The following is an 18,424-nucleotide window of genomic DNA, read 5'->3' as shown; positions in this document are numbered from 1 at the left end:
CGCGCGGGCCCCGGGGGCAGGCGGCGCACGAGGCGCGGCGAGCCGAGCGCCAGCGGCCCCACGAGCGGGCGCGCCACCTGCGGGCAGAAGCTCATGGCCACGGCTTGCTGCAGCGTGGCGATGGCCGAGGTGACCTGCGGCGGCGGGGGCGGCGGGAAGAGGCCCACGCGCTGGCCCAGCTCCGCCTGCTGCACCATCTCGCGGTCGTACTTGACGATCTCCTGGATGATGGCGTTCTCCTGGTTGTTGAACACGCCCGAGTTGAGGTCGTGCTGCACTTTGTGCAGCAGGATGGAGTTCTTCTTGCCTGGGGGGGCGGGGCAGGGGCGTCAGCGCGGGCTGCGCTGCGCGCGTGCGTGGGAGCCCCACCTACGTGCAGCCGGCAGCGAGGACTGTGCCGTGTACAGCGCATGTTACCAAGCACCGGCTGTATACAGCAGGAACATTTTTATATACTGCAAGCATACACGGAGCACCTCCTGCACACATCCAGCAGGTACTGGGCATCCACTGTATACATCCAGTGCACATAACACTGCGTGTACTGAGTGCCTGCTGGATACAGCAAGAGGGTATCAGCACCTTCTCCGTAGGCCAGTGTGCACAGAGTACCTCTGGCATGCCGCAGGCGGTACCAAGTACCTGCTGGCACCAGACACACACCCGTTGAAGATAATAAACGTGCGCGGAGCACCTGCTGTATACAGTAGGCACTGAGCACCTGCTGTATACAGCAAGCACGTGGAGACCGTGCCCGTGGAGAGTGAGCAGGTGTTGGGCACCTCTGTATGCTAGCACACACGGATCAAGAAACTGCTGCTCCACGTAAGCACTCCCTGTATACAGCGAGCGTGCATGGAGCCCCTTCTGCCTACGGCTAACAGATACCAACCGTCTGCTATGTATAGCAAGCAAAACTGAGCACCTACTGTATGTAGTAAGCATGCATGACCTGCTGCCGTATGTATACAGCAGGCATTAATCCAGTACTTGTGTGTAGTAAGCATAGAGCACCTACTGCATGTGTGAAGCAGGCATGAGACACCTACTGTATACTGCCAGCATGCATGGAACACTTCTTGCATATAGGAAACACGTACTGTGCTCCCATAGTATACAGCAAGCTCATGAAGTGCCTACGGCAAGCACGCGTTGCACCTCCTGTGTGCAGTCATGCGCGTACTGAGTGCCTCAGTGGGCACCGAGCACGCACTGAGAGCCCTCGCCAGTGCGCAGCCAGAGGGCCGAGTGCCCGCGACACGCACAGCAAGCGCGTGCCGAGAGCCTCCTGTACGCAGCCGATGTGTCTAAGCATCTGCCACTCGCAAATACGTGGAGCACCTACTGTATACAGCAAACTGTTGAGTGCCCGTTGTACATAAACATGAATGGAATGCTTCCTGGATACTGGGAAGTCTTTCCTCTAACACCTCTGCGCTCCACCGGTTCTTCTCCTCCAGTTGTCTCTATTCCCACAACCGCACCAAGGGCCACCATCTGCCTGACTCATACATCTAGGCATCAGCGAGTCCTGAGGGCTCCACCTCCCAACCATTTCTGAGATAACCCTCGGCCTCTCCCTACACCCGAGGCCACCCTGCTCAAGGCCAGGCGTCTGTCTCCCTCCTGTGTACTACCCACCCTTGTACCATGCAAACCCTATCAGGCCCTTCCCTGCCTAGAACCATCCACGGCTCCCTACTGCTCCCGATCTACAGTCCGAACTCCTGCACCCATAGCCGAGTAGGTCCCGTGTGCCGGTCCCTGCCTGCCTCCCCCACCTCCTCCCAGCTTCTCCAGCTCTCGGACCCTGGGCCTTGCACGTGCTGTGTCCACTCCTAGAACATGCCTCGCCCCTTTCTACCTGGCAACGGCTACTCATCTCGGCCTCCACTCAACATCACAAGGAAGCCCCGCCACCCCCACACCCCGTCCTCTGTGACGTAAGCCTGAGGGTGGCCTCTTGGTCCACCATCCACACCTCCTGGCACACTGTAGGGGCTCAACAAACATTTGCCGGGTGAGCAAAAGTTCTGCACAACTCCAAACACTCCACACTTCCTCTTCCTTCGGAAACCTTGGCCACGTTTGGCCACGGGACAAAGCAGGTGAGGGAATCCGGTCTGGGACTGGAAGGGCCCTGGAGGGTCAGCCGGGCCACGCTGCTGCACCTCGGGCCGATGCCCCCCGGAGACCAGCCTACTCACCAATGCGGTCCAGGCGGTCGATGGCGACAGTCTCGAAGGCCCGCCGCATCATGGGGTACTCCTCCAGCACCTCGTTGAAGTTGTCCACACTCAGGGAGTAGAGGCGGCAGTAGGTGTCGGCACGCACGCTCGCCGTGCGCCGGCCCCGTGTCAGCAGGCAGATCTCTGCGTGTGGCCAAGGGCGGCGACCCTATCAGGCCCTCAGCCGCGGGGCCACACCTCCTTGCCCCCATCCGACCCTGGGGCCCTCCCACCTGCTATGATCACAGTCTAGCCTCCTCACCTCTGCTAGTGCGGCCCTTCCCGACACCCAAGCCGGCACTCCTGCGGGCTCCCTGCCTTGCCCTCCACCCCTGGGAAGGGTCTGGCTCTGTCCCCAGCCCCCGGCCCCCACAGACACTCACCCCCGAAATAGGAGCCATCGGACAGCTTCATCTCCTTGTTGCCCTTGGTGAGCACACTGACCACACCGTGCTGGATGAAATACATCTTCTTGCCGATGGTGCCCTCGCGGATGATGTAGTCACCTGGCTGGAAGACCTCGAATTTGAGTTTGGTCAGCATGGCCGTGACAAAGTTGGGGTCAGCATTGGCAAACAGTGGCATCGAGGCCACCAGCTTCCGGCAGTTAAAGTTGACAATTTCCTGTAGGGGTGACACAGGGCACAAGTCCTTGTTTCCATCTCACCCTTCCTTTGGGGCTGTCTCCTCCCTCAGACCCTCAGTTTCTTCATCTACCAAAGAAGTTTAACACTGTAGCCCGAAAGCCGGCAGCTCACTGGGCAGACCCCTGGAGCTTTTACTGCCAAAGACAGGAGCAAGAAAAGAGGTGCGCTGATTTCTTGCCAGTTAACTCCGTTAGCAATGCTGGCCACTGCAATTAGGCAGGAAAAAGCCATCAGACATAAGAACTGGGAAGGGAGAAGTGATGCTAAATCTCTTTACTATCTTTTTTAATATGATGACCTGGGAAACCCAAAAGAATCCATGGGAAACTACAACAGTCAGAGAGGTCCGTCAAAATAGCAAGCGATAAAACAGAAAATCAGCACAGAAGCCCAAGGACGGTAAAGGACTCAGTCGTGGCAGAGATCAGGGTGAGGGCGAAAATGTTCCACATCCAACCTGAGCGTTGGTTCCGTGAGGGCCTCACGCTCACCCGAGTGTGCACTCTTCAGTAAGATACATTTCAATCAAAGGGGGAGCTGAACCTTGAAAATCAACAGCCCTTTTGTATACAAACAAGCCACTCAGAAGAGGCCCCAGTAGATGAGAAGACCCTGTTTACACCAGCACAGAGAGCCGAGTAAGGCAGCACGGCAGGACCTGTCTGAGGAGAGCGTGGAGACACCCCAAAAGGCACGGGGTGCTCCATGGTTAGGCACAACTCCTCACCGCCATAAAGACGAGAGACGTCCATTCTCCCCATTCATCTACACGTGTACCAGGACCCCAACGGAAATACCATCACGTTGGCTTTGGAATTGCTGAAACCAGGCAAGGTCAGTTAGAACAAATGAGCAAAAGCAGCAGGAAAGCCTGCTCGTGGAACAGAAGAGCGGAAGGTGGGACGAGCCCTCCAGCGCGCTGAAACTGCTGTTCGGCCCCGTACATTTGACCTTGGAATTGTGGAAACGCTTAAATAAGTACCAAATATGGCTTATGAGGGGCTGGGGGAGCGGACCGGGGCGTGGTGGCTAGCAGCCACCAGTGTCCTGAGGACCGAGGGTTCTGTGGAGTGTGGGGCTCTTGATCTCAGGGTCGTGAGTTCGAGCCCCACACTGGGTGTAGAGATGACTTAAAATAAATAGTTTTAAAAACCCCTCAAACTACCAGATTGTATGGATTTGATGGCCTTTGGGGTGTCTCTATGAACAAATGAATGCATGAAGGATCCGGTACAATTAAACGTATTCAGGGAGGTTAAGCACAGTGCCTGCCTCCTGGGAGGCAACGGTACCCACCCTCAGAAGAAATCCCAGTCCCCCACGACCCTGCTGCCAGCGCCCAGGCCCCATCCCACTGGCCCTCCTCATCCTCGCCTCAGGACACGCGTCATCTTTCCCTCCTCAGGGCCTTTGCCCTGGCTGTGCCCGCCCCCTGGGACGCCTGCAGGCTTGCCTGGCCTCGCTCAGACGTCACCTCCCCACCTCCCGCATCCTTCCCAGAGCTGCTCCTGCATCATCGCGGGCACTGTGATGGTCCCTCGGCCCCACCTCCCTGACGGCACAGGGCAGGACTCACAGTAGCCACCCAACGACTGTCTGCTGAGGGCTGTGGGCTCAGTCGTGTCCCCCCAAAACATGTGTCCGGGTCCTGAGCCCTGGTACCTGTGAACAGGACCTTACTTGGAAATAGGGTCTTGCAGGTGTAATTAGTTAACACGAGGTTGTACTGGAGCAGGGTGGCCCCGTATCCAGTGACAGGTGTCCTTACAAGAGGAGTAACAAAGACACGGAGGGGAGGAGGCCATGTAATGGCAAAGGCAGCGATGGGGGCGGGGAGCCACACGCCAAGGTACACCAGGAGCTGGGAGAGGCAGGAAGGACCCTGTCCTAGAGCCTCTGGGGGAGGGTGGCCCCATGACACCTGGGTCTGGGATTTCTAGGCTCCAGAACGTGACAGAATCAGTCTCTGCTGTTTTAAGCCACCCCGCTGGCGGGAACTGATGGCCCGAGGACACACAGGCCGTGAGGGGCAGTGCTCACGCCTCAGGCTGGCGCTCGGCAGCGTGCCTGTGCTCAGTCGAGGCCGACCAGCACCCCAGGCCGGCCCGCTCCGGTCTGCCTGTCCTCTGTGTCCCCCTCTGTCCAGCAAGGGGCCCCTGACGGCGTAGGTGCAGTCAGGCAGGGGCTGTCGGGGGGACCCGAGCGGCGTCGCGGGGGGCGAGAGCGTGTGGCCGTGTCGGGGCGGCCCCTCACCCCCGGCACGGGGAGCCCCGGGAGGGCGGCCTCACCTCCCGCAGCGGCCCACTGAGCTCGCCCAGGATGCTGTCCTCGTCAAACATCTTGCCCTGGTAGCGGTGTTCGTAATACTCGTGGATCTTCTGCCGGAAGTCGGCGGGCAGCTTGTGGAAGGACATGTACTGCTCCACCTGCTTGTACTGCACAAGAGGGCGGGCCCGGTCAGTGGGGGATCCCCGCCGCCGGGCACCCCGCTTCAGCCCAGGAAGGGCTACCCGTTGTGACAACAACGGCCACAAACACGGGGCCCCGTTAAATCTGAATGTCAAACAAACAGCGAAAGCAGTGATGGGTACCCCGTGCAGGGTCTGGGACGGGCTTGTCCTGACAAGAGTTATTATTCCCCGGGTCCTAAATTTCACCCGGCAGCCCTACCCCTGAGAAGGGGGTGGACGGCTTGACTCTAGGCCGTTCCAGTAGGCTGGACTAGACTCCCGAGTCCCCCAAGATCCTGGGCCCCATCCCAGAGGCTCCCAACTCTGTTGGTGGCCCTGGCTCCCCTCCCAAAGATCTTTCCAGAAACTACCAGCTCAGCCCCTCCTGAGCAGGGCGGGGGTGTGGACACCAGGCGGGGGTGCCAGGCCCTGCTGTCCCCAGGATGGTGGTCCCAGGGGTGCCCCAGCCTCGTTTCCACCCTGGCTCCGCCTGGACACAGCTGCCCTGAGCTCAGCGGAACCCGTGATGCCGGGTGGGTGGCAGCACCAGCTCATGTCTGGGTGTGAGGCCTGTGGCTTCCGGACAGCCGGGGTGCCTGGCACCAGGCCCAGCTGACCCGGCTGACCCAGCTGGCACTGCTGGGTGCAGCGGCGGTGGGGTGGGGGGCGTTCGCAGCTGCCCAGCCAGGACCGGCCACTAGGTAGTAATGCAGGCCAGGTGGGGTGGCATCCAGGAGGGCCGCCACATGGGGCCATGGCCCCCTCTGCCCTTCCTAGCCCCCCAGCCTTAGGACTAGCCCTGTGCAGGCTGCCCCCACCCAGATGCCTGGTCTGAGGGGCCAGACCGCCTTCCTCCCCAAGAGGGCTCCTCTGTGGGCCCAGTCACTGAGCATGTCCTCAAGCGACCCCAGAACTTTTAGACTCTTCCCTGTGCCTTCCCTGACCTAGCCCCTCCAAATATGGCCCAGAGACCCCGGGGGGAGCCCCGCCCCCTTGACAGCCCCCCTCCAGCTTCCCCAGCCCCCATGTTGATCTCTGATGCCCCATGGACCGGCTTTGCTCTGTTTGGACCCCCTGGCTCCCACCCTCTCCTCAGGTTGTGTCCCCCTCGACCTGCCCCACCATGTCCCCCTGCAGGATCCAGACTTCCCTCTCTCCCTCCCTCCCTGCCTGCCCACCCTGGGGACCTCCCAGCTCCTGCTAATGGCAGCCACAGACCTCTGTAGGGCCCTCAGCCCCCACACTCCCCACCACCCCTGCCCTAAGCACAGCACAGGAAGCTGGGGGACGGCGGAGTGGGCCCCCAGACCTCCAGAATGTGCCTTCCCCTCAGACCTTCTCCTGGTACTGGCGCCGGGAGGAGTCCAGGGACTGGATGAGCGCCGTGGCGTGGCCGATGAACATGGCGTAGCAGGTGGCGCCCACGATCATGCTGAGCATGGTCAGCCAGATGTCCGTCATGCTCTCGGGGGCCTGCCGCCCGTAGCCGATGCACAGCATGTGGCTCATGGCCTTGAAGAGCGCGAACGAGTACAGCTCGCTCCACGAGTGGTTCTGCAAGGCCACGGGGGTGGGGGGTGGGAGGGGGCTCACGGCCCCCAGGGAGTCCCCGGGCCCGGCCCCGGCCCCCCACACCTGTGATCGTCTAGACCTGAGTCCGGCACCCCAGACTCGCCCTGTCCACAGGCAGCGACTCCTCAGCAACAGGTCCTCCCTCCGTGGTTTTGATTCTTACGGCCCTGCTTTCCCATCTCAGGGTTCGGACCGAGTAAAGCTGCCTTGTAAATACATGTATGGAAATAAACCACGGCATCACTCGGAAGAGGAAGAGCACTGCAAGCAGACGACCTCACCCCGGGGTGGCGGGAGCTGAGGGTGTCACATCCGTGCAGCCAAAGAGCCCCCTCCCGACCGCCGGGGTGGGAAAGGCTGCGAGTCCCGGAGCACCACCGGCGGGCGCTGAGTGGGGACCGCGGGCACCGTGCACCCCGGCCTCGTTCCCCGCCGCGCGGGCCCCCGGCTCACCACCATGCCGTTGATGGAGACCCAGCAGTTGCGCGGGAAGTCCTGCAGCATGGGCACCAGGAACTGCAGGCAGCCGTCCCAGTGGCACAGCAGCAGCATCATGCTAATGAGATTGCAGATGCGCATGACCGCGCTCGCCAGGTCGTAGGTCATGTGGAAGATCTGCGGGGCGGGCCAGGGCGTGAGGGTCCCCGGCAGCCGCTTCTCCGCTGCGGGGGCAGGAGGTGCAGGGGCAGGACGAGCGAGCTCCCGGGCGGGACCCGCGCGCCGCGACAGCGGCCACAGGCGCCCCAGCCGCGCGCCCCAGCCGCCCCCGCTGCCCTTGAGGTTAGCAAATACCCCGGCCGGCCGCCCGCTCCCCTCTCCCAGGCCCGCCGCCTCTTCTCCAGGCCCTGTCCGCACCCGCCTCCGCCCTTGGAGCCTTGTGGCTGCCCTGGAAACGGGGGGCGGGGGGCAACGTGGCTGGGCCCCCCGCCCCTGGAGGACACAGGCGGCAGGAGTCCGGTCCTGACTTCGACTTCGGGGAGAGGGGCGTGATGTCGCTCCTCTGAGCGGAGGGGGCCGCGGTTCCTCCTCTTACAGGGCACAATGACGCGAGGGGACGCGAATGCGTGAAGGGACGCGCCCTGCATGACTCCGCGCCTGTCTCCCCCGCCCCGCGTGGCTCTGCCCCTGGGCCCTCGCCCTCCGCCCCGCGCGCACCTCCTCCCACTGGTGGATGTAGCGGATGAGCCGCGACAGGCGCAGCAGCCTCAGCAGGCTGAGGATCTTGGTGAAGCGCACGATACGCAGCGCACGCGCCGTCTTGTAGACCTCGGAGTCGATGCCCTTCTCCACGATAAGGAAGATGTAGTCCACGGGGATGGAGGACACGAAGTCCACCACGAACCACGTGCGCAGGTACTTCTTCTTGATCTTCTCGGGGTCCAGGATGATCTCCGTGTTGTCCTCAATCACGATGCCCGTGCGGAAGTTCAGCACCAGGTCCATGAGGAAGAACGTGTCCGAGACCACGTTGAACACGATCCACGGGGCCGTGGTCTCGTCCTTGAAGAAGGTGATGCCCACAGGTATGATGATGAGGTTTCCCACCATGAACAGCAACATGGTGAAGTCCCAATAGAACCTGGGGGCGAGGCGCGGGCTGTCACGCCTCCAGGCCTTCACGCACGCCCAGCCCTCTGCGAGGCATGACATCCCCACCTCACATCTGCGCCTTCAAGGACCAGCCCAGACCCCGCCTCCTCCAGCAAAGCCAACACTTTGCCCTTGAGTCACAGCTAGTGTGTACCCCGCCTCCAGGAAGCCCTCCCACCCCCAAGCAACACCCCACTGCCCGCTGGGCTCCCCCAGCCCAGGTCCCTCCTGCTGGCCCAGCTCCCACCTTCCCTCCTGGAAGAAGCAAGAGACCTGGCAGAGCCCAAGAAATGACCCCCAATTGGTTACATGTTTCCCATGACCAAAAAGGCCCAATGTGTGAGACACAGGGTTAGCGTCCAAAACAAATACTCCGGATGAGAAAGAAGAGGGAGACAAGTGAGGAAGGGCAGGGGCTGGGGTGGTGGGGCAGGCAGGATCAGCAGTACTCCAACACTGCCTGGTGCAGTTGGGCTCCTGCGTGAGGGCAGAGAAGGGGGGACCCTTGGGGGCCGGAGGCAGCAAGGAAGAGGCCAAGCCCACTACTCCCCCTACCCCCCTGCCCCAGGCGGCAGGGCTGCCTGGGACGACAGCAGGAGGAGCTGAGAGGCAGGGCATTTCACTCGACAAATTCACCTGAAAACGTGAAGACTGGTTGATCCCACCCCCAAACACCCCCAAGGCAGATACAAGTCCCTGGGGTCAATTCATAAGTCCACCTGGGAAGTGCTCTCAGAGAAAGGCCTGTCTCTGCAAGGGGCATCTGTCGATGGCTCTGAATAGAGCATGAGGACTGCGGGGGTCAGGCATGCAGCCGTGCAGAAAACGCAAATCAAAACTACTCCGAGGAGAAACTGTCTGTTGGTTCCTCAAAATGTAAACAGAGGGGCGCCTGGGGGGCTCAGTCGGTGAAGCGTCTGCCTTCAGCTCGCGTCATGACCCCGAGGTCCTGGAATCCAGTCTGCTTCTCCCTCTGTCCCTCCTGCCGCTCACGCTCTCTTGCTCTCAAATAAATACATAAAATCTTTTAAAAATGTAAACAGAATTACTGTCTGACCCAGCAATTCCACCCCCAGGTGTGAACTCCAAGAACTCAGAACGCACAGCACGTTCACAGGTGCACAGTTCACAACAGCCGAAGGCGGGAGCTTCCGTGGGTCCGCGGATACACACATGGTCCCCCACGCACAGGAGCGTCCCTCGGCCACGAGCAGGAGCGCGGCGCCCACCCGCGCTGCCCCGGGCACGGACCCCAAGCCCCTGAAGCTCGGGAGGGAACCAGACAGAGGGCCCCGCGGCGTGTGAGTCCACGTGTGTGACCCGTCCGGAACAGGCTCCTCCACGGACCGGGAGGGGGCTCGTGGGGCCGGGGGCTGGGGGGCAGGGAGGGGGAAGAAAGCGGGGAGATGGAGAATTTTTGGTTGGGAGGATGAGAGAGTTCCAGACATGGATGCTGGTGATGGTTGCACAACATTGTGATTGTACTTAATGCCATTCAGTTGTACAGTTTTAAATGATTAAATGATTAATATATCGACACTATAAAGAAAGCACACAAGGAAAACTCTGAGACCACAGGGGTGGGGGGTCTCAGTGATGAGCAAATGCCCCAGCTCTGGGGTCTAAGCCCACACACCCTGTCTAGATTCAGGTAAAGGAGGGTCTTGAATTTTGAACAGAGTCATTCATTTTATTTTGCCCTTACTTAATACGGCAGGGAGCGACCCCAACCCCCAGAGCATGTCAGCCCTGCTAGCTCTCACCAGGTCTTCAACCCCCCACCCCCGCCCCACCCCAGGCTGGTGTGTGCAGGGCTCTCCTGTGGGCCCAGTGCCCTCCCCGTCATGGCTGGAGGCCCCACATGCATTTAGAGAAGACTCAGTCGCACACGGGCAGGACCCTCACAGGCTTCTGCTCCCTGGCCGCTCCTCCTGGATGGATGGAAGAGCAGCCCTAGGTTTCCAGGGGCCTGGGGGAGTTGCCCAAATTAGCACAAATAGGTAAGAAGCCATAAGATCCAGCCCTGGCTTGGCCACAGTGAGCTCCCTGTTCTGGGAGTCCCTGGAAGCAGGCTCCTTTCTGGACAGCACTGCAAGGGAGGGGCTATTGACACCAGGCCTGCAGGGTGACCCAGGCATTCCACTTCAGGGAAGTGATCCCAAGGAAACTGTCCAAGAGGAAGAGAAAAAAACTAAAAACCAATTTGTACCAAGATGTTCACAGTAGCTCAGTCTTCGAGAGCCGAAGGCTGGAAGGCATCCAGCGTCTGACACCTTGGTGGCAACAACCAGACCTGGGTTGACACCCGGTTCTCCGGCCTGCTGGCAGGTGCCACCATGGGCAAGTCCCACCACCCCGGGGGCCCTCACTCTGCTCTCCATCAGGGAGGAGTCAGGAGTGGCAGCCTTTGAGGGTCCTCCTGGGGCCCGACCCACCCACACCTGGTGGGTGGAGCCTTCTCTGAGTGGATGTGAGGACCCGACGGTGATGGGAGGGCAGCGACCCCACGGGAGAGCCCGGGGATTCCAATGAACACCTCCAGGGAGCTAAATGGACTGACATCATCTGGGGGTGGATATTAAGGGCAAAATCCAATAACTGCTCAAAATGCAAGACCTTCCCTTGCCTGAATTGAGACAAGGAATGGGATCTGGGATTAAGGAGCTCCACCTGCCTGCTCCCCATTCCCAACCCCCAGCATTTCCATGGTGGTAGAGATCCTAATCCCACCCCACACCCTCTGTGAACTGAGACCTGCCCTACCCTCCTCCCCAACTTCTGGGCACATGCCCTGGGACAAAGCAAGCAGGAAAAAGTAACTGAGAAGGCCAGAGGGCCTAGAAACCATGGGGTGTGGGGGACTAGAAACCACCAGGGGGCCTAGAAACCATGGGGTGTGGGGGACTAGAAACCACCAGGGGGCCTAGAAACAATGTATATGGCTGGAGTGTGAGGGCCTCCTTCACAGACATTCTCTCCCTTTATTCTTTTATTTATTTATTTTTTAAAGATTTTATTTATTTATTCGACAGAGATAGAGACAGCCAGCGAGAGAGGGAACCCAGGCAGGGAAAGTGGGAGAGGAAGAAGCAGGCTCATAGCGGAGGAGCCTGACGTGGGGCTCGATCCCATAACGCCGGGATCACGCCCTGAGCTGAAGGCAGACGCTTAACTGCTGTGCCACCCAGGCGCCCCTATTCTTTTATTTTTAAAAGAGACTCTGTGTTTTATTTTTATTTTTCAATTTTTAAGATTTAATTTATTTATTTGACAGAGAGAGAAACAGCACAAGCAGGGGGAGCAGCAGAGGGAGAAACAGACTCCCTGCTCAGGAAGGAGCCCCATGTGAGACTCCATCCCAGGACCCTGGGATCATGACCTGAGCCGAAGGCAGACGCTTCACCGACGGAGCCCCCCAGGCGCCCCCCCATTTATTCTTGGGGTGGGGGCAAGTGTGGGCATCACACGTCTGCACCGACAGACCAGAGAGGTGACCCAGCCAGGGAGTGGGGGCAAAGAGCTGAGACCCAAGCCTGCCACTCCCAGGACTGTCCTCTGTCCTCCTGTTTAGGTTAAGGGTTAGCCTTCCTGTAGGCCTGGAGCCCCGGCTACAGCCCCTGGTCCCTGGGGAGTGACCGCTGGCCCTGCCCCTTGGAGCAGCCTGTCTTCCCAGGCTGGGTGGTGTCCTCTGGGTTTACGAGGAGACAAAGCAGAGTCAGGGGGCTGGAGAGGGGTTCTGAGGCAGCTCTGGGGATGAAAGGCCCAACCCCTGGGCCATCACTAGGGTAACCCACCCAGAGTCCTGACCCTTGTCCCCTGTAGCCCTCCAGTCCCCCTGGAAGGGGGCAGGAGGAGGAAGAGGGACCCCCCGCCCCCGGCACACACCTACGGAGGGGCACCTGAGGACTGGGACAAAGGATCCAGGCAGGGGACAGAGGAACACCCCTCCCCCGACGCCGGACCGAGCTCCTGGCCTGGGACTCATCCTCAGTGCCTCCCCTGCCCCGTCCTGGCAGCCCCTCCTCATTGCCATCCCAGTATGACTGGGTGCAGGGACCACAGGGACCAGCAGGCGCGTGATCCACAGTCAGCTTTCAGCTCCCTGGGGCCTTCAGTGACTATAATTCAATCCCGTATTTTAAAATCTTTCCTGACAAATAACAGTGAGGCCCCAGTGGGGCCCCCACTTCTGTGGGAACACCCAGATCCCCACTGTTGTGACTCCAGTGCAGCCCTGGGAGGGCAGTGGCCTCGTTCACTGAGAAAGACAGACTTGGCCCCACAGAGAGGCTGCTGGGACGACGGAGGGTCTCCCAGGGAGTGCAGGGCCCTGTGGCTGGGAGAGGGTCCCAGGGCCCCGTCCCAGGCACACTCCCACACACCCACATGGGCACGGGCCTTCAGCAGGGGTCCTGGCACTGCCACCACCCGGGCCCAGTTCCTGCTGGACCAGTTGCCCTTCCTTTCTCTCAGCTCAGATGGAGAAACCGAGGCACGGTGAGAGCTGAGCAAGAGAAGCCAGGTGTCCAGACTTCTCCAGGCCAGAGATGACGGCCTCTGCATGCAGCTGACAAGTGGCCTCCACCAGAACCAAGCCCAGATGAGGGCTGGCAAGCAAAGAGAGCCCCTCCCCATCCTTCCCCAACCTGGTGGATCCGAGCTCCAGGAATTACAGATCGGGCAAATCTGAGGGGATTAGGGCTGGAGGCCGGTGATTAAGGGTGAGCAGGGGATGAAGGATTAGAGGCCTGAGCCTTCCGGTGAGGAGTTGGTGAGAAGTTACCCAAGTCGAGCGTCAGGGATTAGGAAAGGAAGCTGCCCAGATTCCCCGTGAGTCCGAGACAGGGCAGGCTGCGGGGGCAAGGGGGTGCCAGGTGCGAGGACCCTCGGTGACCACACACACCAGCTCTGCCCTGGCGCCCCAGCCCAGAATGCGGGAGACAGGCTTTCCACACAAACAGATAAATGAACGGGATGCTTCGGAGGGTCACTCTGTAGCCAGAGTGGGTGCGGGAGGCTTCTCAGAGGGTGTGGTACTAGGGCCGATGATGGAGAAGTAGCTGTTTGGCAGAGTTTAGGGGACACTGTGCCCCAGGTGGAGGAAACAGCAAGTGCAAAGGTCCTGTGGCTGCAGTGGGATGTCCCCTCTCACGGCCAGCCAGGTGGCCTGGTGCTGGAGCAGGTGTGAGAGGAGATGGGTGAGAGTGGGGGTCAGGCTCTGCGGAGGCTGGGGAGGCTTAAGTGAGAGGGAAAGAAGGACAGCTGTGTATCTTGGGATGCCCGTGCTGGCAGTGGGAAGGTCAGGAAGGGGGCAGAAGGCAGGGTCCAGGAGGCAGATGGGGTGGCCTGTGCTGGCTGGATTTGGGGCAGGCTTCTTGATGGGAGAAACGAGGCAGGGCGTGCCCCCCCCCAGCAGAACCTTGGTCCTGTTCAGGCCCCATGATGTGAGGCCAGGGGCTTGGAGACGTTAAGTTTTTAAAGCAGGGACCAGAAATTCCAGGAAGCCCCTAGAGAGAGGAGGGGGACCTCAGCCACAGCTGACCCCTTCCCCTTTCTTCCCGTGGACCATGGAGCTTCCTTCCTCCCACCAGGTGGGCCCTGGGCCTCAACCCTCCCCTGGGGAAATGGATTTGTCCCCTGTCCTTACCCCACCCCACGAGCCTCCGTGCTGGGTCTGGAGCCAGGGAAAGCCTCATCCCCCTCCCGTCCCCACCACACCCCAGATAATGCAGGATTTATCCCCGTGAGCTAATGCAGGGATTTGCAGAAAGCACTCCACACCGATCTGAGGCAGATCCCCCGGTCCATCTGGGGTGGGAGACAGGGGCCTCTGGTCCCACCAGGTTTTCAAACCAGCCCCTCCACCATCCCAGTCCCCCTGGGAACCCCAGGGGATGTGACACAGACATAGGTCAACGTCCACTGGTCCTGGCTTTGTCTAAACACCACTGAGGGGCAGGAAACGGACCAGCTCATCTCTTTCCCTCACAACAGGTCTCCCAGTGGTCGACAGTCGGGGAATATTGAACTGAAAATCAACAGCAACAGGAGAGACTCAAATCAGACCTCAGAGGCACTTACAGACTTAGGAACGGGTTGAAAACCACTTGCCCAAACTCTGTCTGGGTCAATGAGGACTCTTGGCCTCTGGGTCAGTGCTGGTCCAGGTGAAGGGAACAAGAATTAACAGCTTAACTGCGGTTCTGTTCTTACTGTTCTGGAGGGGAGGGGAGGGGCGGAGAACCTGCCAAGGCCCTGGGCACTCAGTGAGGTGCTGGCCGTGGCTGTGGCCCTCCATACAGGCCCCGTGGCTGCTCCCCGCCTTGCCCTCTGGTTCTGACACCTGTCCTGACTCAGGCACAGGCTGCAGGGTGTCCAGAAGGAACATCAGGGCTTCCGCGGCGGAGCCGTCCCCTGTGTCCCTTGAACTTGATCTTCCACGAGCTTCCCCCATAGAAGAGGGAGAGCATCTCTGCGGCCTTCTCAGTGCCGGCACCACGCTCCCCACAGGCCCAGTTTTCCGAGTGAAGGGACAGCCTCAGAAGGGGCTGGGCTGGTCCAGAGTGGCCCAGGGGTGAGAGTCACCATCCACCCGGCCTCTGCTCAGGACCGTGCATGCCCCTCCACGAGCCCACAAACACTCCAGACCCCAGGAAGGGACAGGGGCCCCGACAGGCCCTCATGCCCATGGCAGGGGCTGAGAGGCAAGCAAGCCACACTGAGTGGAAAAGGCCCCTTCTGACACAAATGCCAGGGTGCACACATGTGAGGGGGAGGGAAGAGGCGAGGGGCAAGCGGGGAGACCAAGGGTCAGAACTGGGGGGAGGGAGGGCACGTGAGGGCAAGGGGGCACCCCGTGCAAAGGCTGGTCACTCCAGGGAAGCGGGGAGAGGGGCCAGCGTGGCAGAGAAAGTCAGACACCCCCTTTTGCTCCCATCACTACCTCTCACATTTGGGGAAACCAAGGCAGGGAGGCCCAGAGGGGACTCAAGCCCAGCCATAGGCAGCACAGGGGCTGTCTGCAGACTCCCCACCTATTCCCACTTGTCAAGAGCTGCCCCTTTTCGAGGCCCCTGCAGATGCCCCTGGCCTCTGGAAGCCCCACGTGGCCTGGGCACAACGAGGCACAGCCAGGTGGTTCCCGTTCACCAGACATTAACTGTCCCGTCGTCAGTGCCAGGTGTGTGTTGGGCCAGTCTGCATGCCAAGGGCTCCACCAGCCGGCCCTGAAGCCGGAGCTCAAGGAGGTGGAGATGCCACGGCCTGGCTCAGGGAACCTAGGGGCCGGAGGGGGTGCCTCTCTCCCTTTTCAATCCCCTACGGTGTGTGGATACGGGCACCAGAGGGGATGGGTCAGATTTCAAAGGGGGCAAGGGTGGAGAAGTAGGCCCAGAAAGGCCGCTCCCCACTGCTCTGTGAGAGTTTCTAAAAACTCATTCACACATAGAAACAGAGCGCTGATCCAGGCCCACCCCCGGGTGCCCCAATACCTCAAACAATCCCCAGAATGCCCTTTTCCTCCCACTTCTTCCCGGCGCAGACGGGATGTGGCCAGAGCCTGGGCCGCCTGGCGGTCAAGAGCGCGGACACGGGGGCCAGCCTGCCTAGGTGTAACCACCAGCTCACCCCGACTAGCTGTGTGGTGTTGGGCAGGTAGCTTTTCCTCTCTGAGTTCCCCTCCGTGAGGAACAGCGGCGTCCAGCCCACCACGGACACAAGGGCTGAATCAATACCGGTAAGGTGCTCCCACAGCACCCGGCCCAGGAGGACCTCAGGGAGCTTGGGGTACCGAATCAGAAGGCCTTGAAGGGGCACACGGGGGCTGTGGAGGCCCGGCCGCATCCCAGCTTGGGAATATCTTAAGCCTTCAATTTGACAGTGTCGCCCCTCATACCAACGACAGGACACACTCACCACTCCCTCTCTCAACCCCATTGTACAGTTGGTCTTCTCCGCTCAAACCATGTGGCCTGCCCAGGTTCTCACAGGTGACTCTGCTCAAAATGGCACAAGGACCAGCAAGCCCAGCTCCTCCTGGCACGCCCTCACCCCAGACTGCAAACTGCCCCATTGCTGGGGGGGAGGGGGAGTTGCTGCAGGCAGACGTGCTGGAGAAGACCCAGGGCAATGGCTACATTCTGCAGCCACCTCCCCCTGCCCACTGCGTCCCTGATGTCGTTTCCCAGTGAGCTGGCCAGGTCCCAGGAACATAGGTGGAGACCCTGACCCAAGCACTCCCGCCCGGACAACCTAAAAGGGAATGGTGAGCCCCCGTGCAGGTCAGGACCACCCAGACGCACCCCATTTGGAACACCCCCCAGGTCCCCTTATCCCTGGCCTCTCCGCGAAAACTCAAGCCACTGGTCAAGGCTGTCTTTACCTCCCAGGGAAGGTCTGAAGGGTAAGGAGTTGGAATCCCAGTCTCTGTCCCTGACTTATGGGTCCCTGGGGCCTCAGTTTCCCAAGCTATCGAGCACTGGAGCTTCGGAAGGTCCAGGACAAGGGAGAATCCCTCAGCCCCCTTTCTGAGCTCCTGAGATCCCGGAGCAAGTGCGGGGGGCTCAGACTTGGGGGAACACAGGGCTTGAGGAAACCCAGCGGGCGGAGGGCCTTCTGGGGCGCTGTCCGTGGTGCTGAAACTGCGCCCGCCCTGAGAGCGAGGCTGGGCGGGCCCTGTGTGGAGCCCCTGCACCCCAACTCACCACCTCCTTCACCGATACATAACTTCACAGGCACACACACACACTGTGCACACGGCTGAGCTCGTACCAACTGCCCACCGATGTACACCCACCCCAGGCACACGCACCCCATCTCTCCCCAGCACACCTACCACGCAGACACACCCCTAGGGACCCGCCTGCCCCCCAGATCACTCAGCCCATGGCCCAAGGGCCCACGCCCCCTGCAGTCACATGCTCGTGCTCACACACACAGAGCCTGCAGTGATACGCACGGTTCACACTTGCAGGCCACAGGGCACGCACCCAGGAACAAGAACCACAAACATACTCCGCCGTGACCCTGCGCTGGGCCTTGCTCGGAGCCTTTCCACGCATCAAGCGCCCTAACCCGTATCAACGTCTACACACCCACTGACACATGGGCACGCCACCCAGTGGCTCCAGCTGCTACGGCTCAGAGAAGGCAGCCTGGGGACCCCAGCAAGCTCAGCGGCCTGTCCTCGCGCAGTACCCAAGCCCGGGAACCCTGAACGCGCCTCCCTGAGGTGCGGGGCGCAGGTGGAGACGGTGGGAGAGGGCCATGTTCCCTTAACCCCTTCTCCGCCAGCCTCTCCTGGACACGTCCTTCCCGGGCGCCCTTCCTTCCTCCTTCCTTCCGCTCTGCCGCCTTCCCGGCGCCCACGTTCCCCTCTATTCGTCCTCTCCGCCCCTCCGCGCTCAGACCCTGGTCCTGCGGCCCGTGACGCGCGTCCATCCCGCAGGGAGGGAGATGTCAGGGTGCGTGGGAGGGGGCGGGCCGGGGTCACGGCGGGAGCCTGCGCGCGCTTCCCAGTGCCTCTTCAAGGGCGGAGCCTCGCGCGCCCAGGCCATTACGGGGCGGGTCCCGGACGCGCCCGAGGTCACCGAGGGGCCCTGAGGTCACCCACGGGGCGCGCAGCCCCGCCCTCCCCGAGGTGCGCCAAGGACAGCCCCCGCGCGCGTCCGCTCGCGGTGCCCCCTCCGCGCCGGCCGGCCCCTCCCGGTGGCTGTACCTGAAGTCGCTGTACGGGTGGATGATCCAGGCCCCCGCCGACTTGACGCGCTCCTGCTCGCGCTCCACGGCCTTCTGGCTGCCGAACATCCGCAGCGAGAACTTGTTGACTCCCGGCTGCAGGAGCGCGCCGAACTGGCGCTGCATGAAGCTGGCCTGGCTTCCGCGCGGCTTCTCCCGCGGGGCCCGCCTCCTCGCTGCCCGCCTCGTCCGCCGGCCCCGG

General features: G+C 61.2%; 1 protein-coding gene across 1 annotated transcript in view; it reads right to left on the bottom strand.

The window, feature by feature from the left end:
- The window catches only part of HCN2 (hyperpolarization activated cyclic nucleotide gated potassium and sodium channel 2), a gene marked incomplete at its 5' end in the record, with an annotated part of 19,119 nt that extends 698 nt beyond the window's left edge, over nucleotides 1-18,421 (bottom strand). Inside the window, 9 exon segments of the mRNA XM_034659995.1 lie at nucleotides 4-307; nucleotides 2,208-2,372; nucleotides 2,612-2,852; nucleotides 5,164-5,310; nucleotides 6,661-6,879; nucleotides 7,351-7,512; nucleotides 8,053-8,476; nucleotides 18,203-18,372; nucleotides 18,374-18,421. Of these exon segments, the coding sequence (XP_034515886.1) occupies nucleotides 4-307; nucleotides 2,208-2,372; nucleotides 2,612-2,852; nucleotides 5,164-5,310; nucleotides 6,661-6,879; nucleotides 7,351-7,512; nucleotides 8,053-8,476; nucleotides 18,203-18,372; nucleotides 18,374-18,421 (1,880 nt within the window).
- Nucleotides 18,422-18,424: the final 3 nt, after the last annotated feature.

The sequence above is a fragment of the Ailuropoda melanoleuca genome, chromosome 4, assembly GCF_002007445.2.
Source record: "Ailuropoda melanoleuca isolate Jingjing chromosome 4, ASM200744v2, whole genome shotgun sequence".
In the NCBI taxonomy this organism is placed as follows: domain Eukaryota; kingdom Metazoa; phylum Chordata; class Mammalia; order Carnivora; family Ursidae; genus Ailuropoda; species Ailuropoda melanoleuca.
The sequence above is the reverse complement of the archived record's forward strand: the minus strand, read 5'-3'. Positions and strand labels throughout refer to the sequence as shown.